This window comes from Ursus americanus, chromosome 25 (assembly GCF_024610735.1).
Source record: "Ursus americanus isolate L20-20 chromosome 25, mUrsAme1.1.p, whole genome shotgun sequence".
Lineage (NCBI taxonomy): Eukaryota > Metazoa > Chordata > Mammalia > Carnivora > Ursidae > Ursus > Ursus americanus.
In genome coordinates, this window is record NC_142151.1 from 9,318,559 (window position 1) to 9,330,853 (window position 12,295).

At 36.9% G+C, this 12,295-nt stretch overlaps 2 protein-coding genes across 6 annotated transcripts in view; one reads left to right on the top strand and one right to left on the bottom strand.

The window, feature by feature from the left end:
* The window catches only part of CD163 (CD163 molecule), a 31,557-nt gene extending 31,184 nt beyond the window's left edge, over positions 1–373 (bottom strand). For 3 of the 5 annotated variants that reach the window (XM_087855582.1, XM_087855581.1, XM_045781291.2), the window contains exon 1: positions 207–373. In XM_087855582.1, coding sequence (XP_087711708.1) covers positions 207–237 — 31 coding nt within the window. In that variant the 5' untranslated portion in view covers positions 238–373. The remainder of the gene's footprint in view (positions 1–206) is intronic. The other 2 variants (XM_087855580.1, XM_087855579.1) reach the window with 1 other exon arrangement.
* Positions 374–9,931: 9,558 nt separating this feature from the next.
* Positions 9,932–12,295, top strand: part of LOC148107749 (uncharacterized) — a 39,454-nt gene continuing 37,090 nt past the window's right edge. The window contains exon 1 of the mRNA XM_087855911.1: positions 9,932–10,004. Within this exon, the coding sequence (XP_087712037.1) occupies positions 9,932–10,004 (73 nt within the window). The remainder of the gene's footprint in view (positions 10,005–12,295) is intronic.

Genomic DNA, 12,295 nt, shown 5'->3' on the forward strand with positions numbered 1-12,295 from the left:
AATCTAATCTTTTTTTTTTTATGCCAAATCTTTATCCCCCATCTTCAATTTTGAATCTATGGCAGATACGAGTTACTGCCATTAAAGCTTAATGCCCATTTCCCCTTCCTTACTCTCCCAATGCCAATCACTATTAAATAAGATCCACTGACTGCTAACTTTATACTACATTAAAAGGTAAATGAGAATAAATGAGAAATGTTTACCAGCAGATCCAGAGTTTCCATGGGGGACCATTCTGAGTTTGTCCAGTCCAAGGTTTTAATGATATCTATATCTTCTTGTATTATTCCTTGGAAATGTTCTGCTAAAGAGGAGGACCACTAAGACTTCTAAAAATCACCTCACTTCCACAAAACAAAACAAAACAAACCGAAAAAAAAAACCCAGAAAGGCTACATAATGGAGGTGGAGTCAGTCAATGAAAAAAGGGAAGTCATTCATAAACTGAGGTTCCCTTTCATACTCATGTTTTCTTCACTATGGGACATGAAATGGCCAAAAGAAATTGAGAAACATTTACTACAGATTTACAAAAATTAAGGGGAAATATTAACTCATGTCCTATTGCTATTGAAATGAATATTTTGATTTCAGTATTTTGTTTTGGACTAATAGAAACAGAAATGACAATTATGTAGTGATGTAGAAAAACTAAAGTGAAATGAGCAAATCATAATTAAATAATGCCTTACCATTATAATCACTTGTAATACTATGACTATAATCAAATGTGCCGAATGAATAATTTTCTGTAGACTGTCTACAGACAGAACTTGCTTTTTTTTTTTCTAATGAGATGGAGAGCTGCAATAAAATTAGCCATGACCATTACAGATTTCACAAATCATATATACACATTTACAAGACATTATTTTAGGTTTAAATAACTCAAATTCAAGTGAGAGGAAACATATACGTTAGCAATAATAAACAGAGGTTCAAAGCACAGAGTGAAAAATCAGAGGGAAAAAATGGTCATATCAACCGGGAGAGAGGAATGAACAGTACAGAGAACTCTTTTCTGTGAGAAGATGCTTAAATTGTGTCCTAAAATATGAGAAGGGCTTTGCCCCAAAGAAAAAGATAAAAGGATTTAAGGCATAAGAAATGACACATACAAAACAATACAGCCATGTGAAAACATGGAAATTTGATGGTCTGTGATGGCATAAATATTCTCAGGTATTAGTGGTGGGCCAGAACAGGGGAGTTAAAGAAGCATCTCCAGTATTGCAAGGAGATACTCACTACAATCTGGTCAACAAGGGCACACTGGCTTCTTTCCATTTCTTAGACATGACTAATCTCTTACATTGGTCCTTCCGTGTGTACATTCATTCCTTCCGTGTGTACTGCTTCCCGCCACTGTCTTTCTGGAGCTAATCCTTACTCATCGAGCTTTTGTATCTTCGTTAAACACCACTTCACTAGGAAAAATAAACTTAACCTTGAATTATTCAGGAAAATTTGCACTCATGGTAACCTGTGCTTTGAAGATTATAACTCATACTTTTCATAATTATTTATTGTTCATCTCACTTGCTGGTCTTAAAACACCAAGGATAGGAAACGTGTCTTCTTTTTCAACAAGACATCCACCAGCCCTTGCCAAAGGGTAGGCACTTGATAATACATATTTTTTGTTACCATGACAAATGTGATTGATAATGCTGTTATTGTTGCAGAGGTAAACTGCAACATGAAGTTTACATGAAGAAGGGCATCCTGTACCATGTTAAAGAATTTGAACTTTATATTATAAAGGCATATTCCTTGGCATGGAAACTCTCTCAAGGCAGTAAACCAGAGTAATCATGGGACTTAACTTGTTAGTTTATCACCTCTCATGGGTCACTGTCCTTTGTTGCCTGATATTCAGTGTCTTGAAAATTGTCATTTCACCTATTTTGTCTGTTTTGCAGTAATTTTTGGTGGGAGAATAAATGCACTTCCTTTTTCTTCATTTTTAATGGAAGCAGAAATTTTTTGCTCACTAAGATTTTTATCTTTTGAATTTTGCACTGGTCTATTCCTTCCATTCCCCTACTATTTTTTTTTTTTCAATTAGGCTTTTCTTATGCTCTCAGTAGTTTTAAAAAATAATATTCTACTTTTGCTGCATTTTACTCTTGCCCTCCTTTCTATTACCACCCCTGCCTCCAATCATCCTCAGTATTGCTACCAAGACAAAACGTAAAACACAAAACATCTTGGTGCGCCTGGGTGTTGCAGTTGGGTAAGCATTAAAGGTATTTAATCCAAAAGAAGCCATAAAGAGAGAAAAAAGGAATGAAGAATAGATTGGACAAACAGAAAACAAAGAATAAGATAATAGATTTGGACTCAACTGTATTTATAATTACGTTAAATGTAAATGGTCTAGGCATACCCAACTAAAAGGCAGAGATCAGCAGCTTGAATTAAAAAGCACAAGTCAACTATACGATGCCTAAATAATATAAAGAAAAGAATAGGCTAAAAGTAAAATTATGAAAAAAGATATGCCATGCTAACATCAATGGAAAGAAAGGCAGAGTGGCTATATTAAAATCAGCGAATGTGGATTTCAGAGCAAAAAAGATTTCCAGTGACAAAGAAAACCACTTCATAATGGTAAATGAGTCCATTTATCAAGAGTGCATATCAATCCTAAATGCTTATGAAATTAACATGAGAGCTTCAAAACCCATGAAGCAAAAAGTTATAGAACTGCAAGAAGAAATAGCAAATCCATAATTATGGTAGGAGACTTCTCTCTCTCTCTCTCTCTCTCTCTCTCTCTCTCAATAATTGATAGAACAACTAGGCAGAGAATCAGTAAGAAGATAGTAGAATTAAACAAAATTATCAACTTAACCTGATAAACATGTAGAGAACAGTTTATTCATAACAAGAGAATATACATTCTTTTCAAGTGCATGCAAAAACATTTCCTAAAATGATATTTCTGGACATATAAAAATTCTCAACACATTCAGAGTAATTCAAATCATACAAAATATCTTCTCTGATCACAATGGAATGAAATTAGGGGCTCCTGGGTGGCTCAGCTGGTTAAATGTCTGACTCTTGATTTTGGCTCAGGTCATGATCTCAGGGTCCTGGGATCCAGCCCTAGGTCAGGCTCCCCTCTCAGCAGTGAGTCTGCTTGTTTCCCTTTCCCCCTGCTCTCACTCTCTCTCTAAAATAAATAAATCTTTAAAAAAAAAAAAGGACTGCGATTAGAAATCAATAACAAAAATATCTTAGGAAACTTTAAATATCTGGAAACTAAATAGCTCACTTTTAATAATCCAATGGTCAAAGAAGAAATCAAAAAGGAAATTAAAAAATATTTCAGAATAAATAAAAATGAAAACAAAACACATCAAACTTTGTGGGATGTCACTAAAACACTACGTTAGGGGAAATTTATAACACTAAACTCTTACATTTAAAAAGACAGACAAATAAATGACACCAATTGTCACCTTAGAAAAAGAAGAGAACCGGCAGATTCCTCTCCAACCTGCAACTCTGATGTGTTCTAGGTCAGCTTTTTGCTCTTGATAATATATTACTGTCCTCTAAACCCCTTCTTCACTGCTACCCTATGGTTCTGGCTTCCTCCCACTGCAGCACACTTACCCCAATCTAGCATACGGTTCTAATCTCTGGAGGCCACCCGCAGCTTGACTTGGCACTTTAGACCCCTTAGCAGGATGAGCTGTTAAAACTGCATGCCTACCTCTCTCACTTACACCCATATCCTCTATTCCCTGCTGGGTCTTGGAGAGGAAGGATTCACCTTCCTCCCCTGTGACCCTGGCACTTCAGTCCCCTCCCAACACCTTCATCTAGTTAGTTCGCAGTGGTGCTCATTTGCTTGGAAGCAGGCTCCCAACAGGGAGGGGGCTGCTCTCTACACAGTTTCTCTGAACATAATAGGACAGGGCTCTGTGTCAGTGAGAGAAGTCCCAGAAATTTGCACTTTGCATATGTAGGTTGTGTTGTGGAACCTGAGATTCCTTATCTATTAAAGGAAAGTCTGATTTTTTTTGGGGGGGGGTGCTCTTTGTTGCTCTATTTTGTGGGTCTGGGAGAGATTCAATTATTCTGACATGGGGTCCTTTCCATAAGAGGTACTTCTGAAGGTGAGATATAGGGTTGAAGAAACCCAGCCAGCCTCTAAAATCATAGTGGCCTTTAAAGCAAGCTTGTCCTCAGCACTAACAAAATCACTACAGTAGGCTACTACTTTTTTGGAAGTCTTTTTAGGGAGGGATATTAGGTTTTCAGTAATAAGTACTCTTTGAGTTTTAGAGCATTGAGATTTACAAATTTTGAGGGGATGAGAAGGGTTGTTCAGGGTCTGACTTACAGATAAAAGATTTTCTTTAGTGAATTTCTTTTCTTTTTTTTTGTCCCCATCATGTCTTTCCCTGTACCCTCCTCCTGGCCCAACTGGGACCCCTTGCTTTGTTTTTGGTTTTGCTTTGTTTTATCATTGGTTCTTGCCAGCTCCCAATTAGTGAAGTAAGATGAATTTCAATCCTTACATCATATAGTATAAAAATTAACTCAAAATGGATCAGAAACATAAATCGAAGACCTAAAACTACAAAACTTTTCAAAGAGAACAGAGGAGAAAAATCTCTATGACCTTAGGTTCCACAAAGATTTTCTAATACCAAAAGCATGAGTCATATAATAACAATTTGATAAACTGGATAGCCTCAAAATTTAAAAATTCTGCTCTTCAAAGTCACGAAAGAAGGAAAGCCAAGGCACAGACTGAGAGAGAAAATACTTGCAAATCATGTATTTGATAAAGGACTTACATTCACAATTTATAAAGAATCTCAAAACTTAATACTATGAAAACAGCCTTATTTAAAAAATAATACAAGAATTACGTACAGACACTTCACCAAGGAATGTACAGGATGGCGAATAAGCACATGGAGTGATTCTCAACATTATTAGTCCTTAGGGAAATGCAAGTGAGAAATCCACAATGAGATACAACTTACATACCTATTAGAATGTGCAAAACTACAAAGACTGGCTCCAGCACATGTTGTTGAGAATGCTGAGGAACTGGAGCGGTCATACAGTCTTAACGGGAAATTAAATGATGCAACCTCTTTTAAAATCAGTTTGACAGGTTTCTTTTTAATTAAACAAGTTCTCCAGTTTTCACTTAAGAGAAATGGTAACATATGTCCATTTAATGACTTGTACATGAAGATGCCAGCTTTATTTGTAATAGACAAAATCTAGAAACAAACTAAAGGTCTTTCAACTGGTGAATGGGTTAACAAGCAGTGAAATGAACTATTGACACATGCTACAGCAGGAATGAATCATACTTTGTGATTCTATTTCCATAGAATTCTGGAAAATGCAAATCAATCTATTGTGACTGGAAGGGTGGCAAGGGGGGGTTACAATAGAGAGTAATTATGATGAAACTTTTTGGGGCAAGTCATATGTTCATTGTCTCCATTGTGTTGATGGCTTCAGGTATACACCTATATCAAAACTAAAAAATCGGGGGCGCCTGGGTGGCGCAGTCGTTAAGCGTCTGCCTTCGGCTCAGGGCGTGATCCCAGCGTTCTGGGATCGAGCCCCACATCAGGCTCCTCCGCTAGGAGCCTGCTTCTTCCTCTCCCACTCCCCCTGCTTGTGTTCCCTCTCTCGCTGGCTGTCTCTCTCTCTGTCAAATGAATAAATAAAATCTTAAAAAAAAACTTAAAAAAAATTAAAAAATTGAATACTTTAAGCATGTACAGCTTAGTGTATATAAATTGTACCTCAATACAGTTGTTTAGAAAATTTTAGTGAGCCATTATTAGTAGAAGATCAAGGAAAGGGAGAAGGCAGCCCCATCTTCCATGTTTACAACAATTCATGGGGCAGGGCAAACCCTCCGGTGAGAGTCAGGTTTGGGGGAACTAGATATGTAATAAATGTCGGTAGATCTAGAAATTAGAATATAATTTGGTAGGAAATCTGTGACATTTTTATATGGGCCTGTGCAGTATGGAAGAAGGAAGAGAAATAGAGAAGGAGGGTGGTACCAGATTTTGGAACTCCTTTTGAATTTTGAAACAGAGTTGGGGCTTATTAGCAAAGCCACTGTGCCCATACTGTCATTGTGTCCCTTCTACTGTTAATGAAGTCATTAGCTTCACCTCGTGGTTTAAAATGAAATGAGCTTTACTGCTGTGCTTAAAATCTCTACATATAAATTGCAGTTTTATAGTATGATTATACAAATCAGAAACAAATTCATGCTTTCTCCTTTGTCTTCCACCAGCCACCCATAGACAATATCTGTATTCTCTTCCTAATGTGTCTAAGATACCGTCTCCAGAGAGCTAAGCAAGCTCAAATTCAGCTTTTTCTTTCCTTAGGTTCTACCAATTACTGAATAAGCAGTCACATTAATTGTCTAGTCTTTGTTGCAGTTTATGGAGAATGGTTGTCTCCACCCTTTGTGACAGAGTGCCCAAACTCCTTTGGTTTCAGATTCTTCAGTTATTATTTTTAAGGCTTTCTGCAAAGTTCTTCACCCCTTACATCTGATTTTTCCCCTCAAAACCCCAGAGTGCAATGTCTTCTGACTCCTCTGTGCTCTTGGCCCTCACTTAATATTGCCCTTGTTCTCAGATTATTTTTGCTTAACACTCTAGCATACTGAGCACAAGTTTAAACTACGCGTTTGCAAACTCATCAATTACATTGAACATATGAAGTGTGCATGTTGCAGATGAGTAGCTCGTCACAGGCTGCTTACTGACTAATAGCTGGCTTTGATTCCATCATACTCTGGTATTTTTTCTCCAATTCTAGTAATTGGACTTCTGCTTTGCTCTGGCCTTGTGACAGCCTTTGTCATGTACCAAAGTAATTCCAGTAATTTGTTTCAGATGCTCTATTTATGCTTCACTTACTATCTTGATTACATCTCCAAATCAATGAGGGCTTCAAGCAGTATGTAGAAGACAGAAGCAAGATATAGTTTTCATACTGCTTTACTACCAGCCAGGGATTGGATATCTTTCTCTTTACTCCAAGAGTTGCCATGGCTAAGCTATCTAATATCATAGTTTTATGGTTTTTAACTAGCCTGTATTACTCTTCCATTGAGTCTAAATTGTTTTTCTCTAAAAGTAACATTATAAATGCTGCTATAGATTTTTGGCCTCCTGAAAACTATCATTTTCCTACCCTTTATTTTGTTCTTTAAGCTAGTCAAACACAACTGCACCCTATGTACAGAACAGCTTTTGAATTACAAGTTATGGATAATCTCACACTGACTTTTCTCCTTGTTCACAATCTTTTCTTGCTCTTTCTCCAATCTCCTGTAATAGAAAATTTTTGCTCTCAATCCGGCCTCTGATTTTATCCCCGGGAGCTTAGATTTCATGTTGTACTCAATACCCTCAGCATTTGATATTTGAGTTTCCCGGTGTTCTTTAGCATAGACTTGCAACTCAAACTTTTCCCTTTTATAATTTATTTATTAAAAAGCAGTTTTTACTCACAATTTGCTTTCCTTTCATCTAACTGAACTCAGTCTAATATGACTTCTACTCCATATTTTCTGTTTTTGCATTTAATAAACAAATATATTTAAATGTTATTTGTGTCAAGTACTTTGCTAGTTTCTTGGAATGCATTAGAAATTAATTCATTCAAGGCTTCTAATCTCATTGAGCATACAGTCTAGGGGGAATGATAGACAGAAACAAGCTAATAGAGTATTCTATATAAGATGGAGGTCAGGAACATAGCAAGGAGACTTAACATTTTGCAAACAATTCTGAAGGATTTGTATGACACCCAGGAACAGTGTTCTTTAAGTTGAGCTCCAAAGGATCAGTTAGACAGCAACAATGGAAAAGTAGAAGATTTTCAAGGCAGAAGGAAAAGCATTTTGAGAGTTCAGGAGGTAAGAAATAGACTGATGCACTGTAGGGACTAACAATCCAGGATAATCGCAGTAAAGAAACAGGATGACATTAGCATTTGATGAGTTCAGAGGCGGGGCAGAAACAAATCTCATAAAAGAGATCTTCAGGCCATGTTAAGAATTTTTCATTAAGGGCATAAAGAAGATGTTGAGTGGTTGCGAATGAGTAGTAATATGATCAGATTTCCATTTTCAACAATTACTCTGGCTATGTTATAAAAAGAGCTCACAAAACGGCAAAAGTAGATGTAATAACGCCAGATAGGAGACTCTTACAGTGTTCAATAAGAGTGACATATGGTGTGGATGATGGGATGCGGTGGTGAGTTCATCTGTGTTCAATTATTCCTATAGTGGAATGACCGACTAGGGGCACCTGGGTGGCTCAGTTGGTTAAATATCTGCCTTCAGCTCAGATCATGATCCCAGAGTCCTGGGATCAAGCCCCATATTTGGCTCCCTGCTCAATGGGGAGCCTGCTTCTCCCTCTCTCTCTGCCTACCACTCTGCCTACTTGTGCTCTTTCTCTATCAAATAAGTAAATAAAACCTTTTTTAAAAAATGACTGACTGACTGACTAAATAAATAAATAAGGTGTATATATGTACCAATAATGACAAGGTGCCATAGCCAAAGGATTATCACTGATTCGTCTGTCTCTACCTGAGATCCAAGAAAAGAGGAAGAAGAAAACAAGTGGACATGGGTGAAATACACACTGGTAGTCTAAAAGTTAAACTGTGATGGTTGATGATGAGGCTTGAGAGGATTCAAGATGATGGATTGAACAACCCATAAGGTTGCCATTAACTATGTTAAGGAATTCCGGAGGAAGATTGGAAAGCAAGGCAGTGAGTTACAAGTGGGCATGTGACAGTTGAAGTCTCTTTGAAACATCCAGGAGGAAGCAATGAGAAAGCAATATACACCCAATTAAGAATTGTAGAGAAGCAAACTAGGCTGGAGATGTAAGTTTCAAAGTGTTTAGCTGGCAATTGAAGATGTAAAAATCAAAAAAATCACTTACCCCGAGAGCATGGGTAGTGATGAACATCCAAAAAGCTCCAATGTGGAATGATGGGACAGAGGAAAAAAAACAGTTTCCCAGAGAAACAGAGAAGGAATGCTCAGATACGTTGAGAAAATCTTGGAGAGTGAGGCCCTATAGTCAAGAAAATGTTAGGAACACAAAAAGAAAACAATCCATGTGTCAAATGATTTGACATATCAAATGAGATGACTAAAAAGAGTTTTTTGGATTTGTGATGTAGAGGTCAATAATGAATTGATGTAGAATTTCAGTGAAGTAATTTCATTTTTGTGTGAGAAATATGAACACGTGACATAGCACAGATTGTGGGAGAGTGAGTGCATAACAAAACAGGAGGCCCAGATGAGGATTGAAATTATTATTTAAAATGATTTCTATCTGCTCAATTTTTTCCAGCAGTGATCACAGCCAGGGGAGATAAGCAAGATGAGCATTGGGAGCAGAACAAAATCCAGCCTCAGTGTCTCTCTGGGTCACCCACTCAGAACTTCCCCATCATTGTGTAACAATTCATCATTATTACTAATTCCAGAAGCAATTACACTGCAATTCTACCAAGAAAAGGCGACTTCCCATTCTTTCCATCCCACTTAAAAAAAAAAAAAAAAAGCCCATTGCATAAATAATCTCCAGTCCCTGTGAAAACATTCTAAAGAAATGCTAGAGATGACAAGTTCTTGCCTCACTCTTAACTAACCACTGCAATTTCCAGCAACATGCACAGTGTGGCTGAAAGGAGACTCAAGGGTTAGTGGTTTCAGAAAGGGGAATAGTATGTGTCTTGAAGGAATGTCAAAAAGTTCAACTTGTATGGGCACAGTTACAGGGAAGATAATTTTAAACTTCTCATCAGACAAGTAAGGAGAAAAACCACCACCTGGAACGGATGAAAGGCCCCACATAGTTGCGCTGATATGGGTCCTAACGCCACAGCCCACGTGGAGCTCCAGTGGGACCTTGTAGAAATGAGAGTATTTATGCTGAGACGTAAATGGAATCACCGTGAACAGGAATTTGAATTCTTGGTCTGCTAGGTTGAACTGGTAAGAGGAGGATGGAGAAGCATGAATTCTGTTATTTGCCACAGTCCTGGAAGATCATTCCAGCCACTTGCATCCTAAAAAAGACATCTTTAAAATCCGCATGCATATTTGAGGTTTCTACTTAGTTCTATAGCACTCTATATCTTACTTCTCAGCATATAGAAACATTCTATTTTATATATATTTTTTTCCTGTCTACTATTTTTAATTTAGAAAAATGGTTCCACAGATTTTTAATTTTCTTTTTCTTTTCTTTGACCCTCTTTCAAAAGTTGTCCAATCAAACCTGACTTTTAGCTTCTAGTCACTTTTTTTACCAAAAGTTTCCTACAACTTACTTTGTGTTTATAGTTTTTAAAAAGTTGGATGGAACTAGAGGGTACTATGCTAAGCAAAATAAGTCAATCAGAGAAAGACAATAATCATATGATCTCACGCATGTGGAATTTAAGAAACAAAACAGGAGCATAAGGGAAGGGAGGGAAAAATAAACAAGATGAAATCAGAGAGGGAGACAAACCATAAGAGACTCTTAATTACATGGAAACAGACTATAGGTTTGCTGGAAGGGAGGGGGTAGAGAGAAGGTATAAACTGGGTGACGGGCATTAAGGAGGGCACTTGATGTAATGAGCACTGGGTGTTATATGCAACTGATGAATCACTGAACTTGCTTCTGAAACTAATAATACACTCTATGTTAATTAACTGAATTTAAATTTTTAAAAAAAGTCCTTGGGGGCTTGTGTTGTTGAGGAAAAAGTAAAATAATATAAAAAATTTTAAAAAGTCAGTAGTTTTTACTAGGATACTTGCAGATAGTAAAAACTTCACCTTTAGGTGAGACGATATTTATAACATTTAACCATCTGGATAAAACAATTTTTGAAATATGTGTCAAATTTTACCTTTTCATACATAAAGCTAAAATGTGTACAAAGCAATTTTACCTGGGGAAAACTTTATCTGAATCAGGAAATATTATGGGGGAAAAGGTAATGAGCTGATTCTGAGGTAAAAATACAAATATTATGTCACAGAGTAATAACAAATAAACTCATTAATATCTATTAATAATCTAACAGAAATTCCTTTACCAAATAAGTAGCTAATAGCACGTGAAACTCAGGGACAGTAAAGAAAAGCTCAGTTCTAAAAAAGTCAGGACTTTGGGATAAAATACAGAGGAAGGTAAAACTGTGTCATCAAGATCTGTAAAGAAAATTGTGAGAGAAAATATCAATAGACATGTAGAATGTAAACGCCAGAACAAAATTATCAAAAACAAGATTTAGGGGTGCCTGGCCTCAGTCAGTTAAATGTTGGTATCCAGCCCTAAGTCTGGCTCCATGCTCAGCAGTGCCTGTTTGAGATTCTCTCCCTCCCTCTTCCTCTGCCCCTCCCCCCTGTGCACTTGCATGCATGTGCTCTCTCTCTTAAATAAATAAGTCTTTTAAAAAATTTAGTTCTACAAAACTAGTCATAGGATAGAGTTAAGAGCCACTCATATATCAGAAATTTGTTTGAGCCTGGCACATAACATTAAGCACTACATGAAAATATTTTTCCTGAATAAATTAATAAAAGAATATATTTTAGTTTCAAAGTATTCTGTTTAACATTTTTTTATACAATCCCTCATTTGAGTCTTGTTCTAAGATGATGTCTGAGTATACCATGGAGAAAATTTCCATTTAATGGATCTTTTAGCACATTCATTCCGTAACTTGGTTCATGCAGCTTGGTCCATGCCAGCAGCTGTGGTAAGTTCGAGGAATAAAACAGGCATGGTCCCTACCCTCAAAGAATTTTCAGTCTAATCTAGAGTTTAGCTAATTACAATGTCCTAAGATTTTTTTAAAAGATTTATTAAATCTTTAATGTTTATCTTTTTAAAGATTTTTAAGATTTATTTATTTATTTTAGAGAGAGAGAAAGATGGGGAGGGGGAGGGGAGAGGGAGAGAGAATCTGAAGCAGACTGCCTGCACAGTGTGGACAGGCCAACTCAGGGCTCGATCCCATGCCCCTGACCTCATGACCTGAGCCAAAATCAAGAGTTGGCTTCTCGATGGACTGAGACACCCAGGTGCCCCACAATGTCGTAAGATTTATATACAAAATCATATGAGAACTTTTTTTTTTTTTTTTAAAAGGAGGGTCTATTAACTCTGCTCTTGGTACTTAAGTCTTCAAAACAAACTCTGAGATAACCCTATTTTAAATAGGTTTTTAA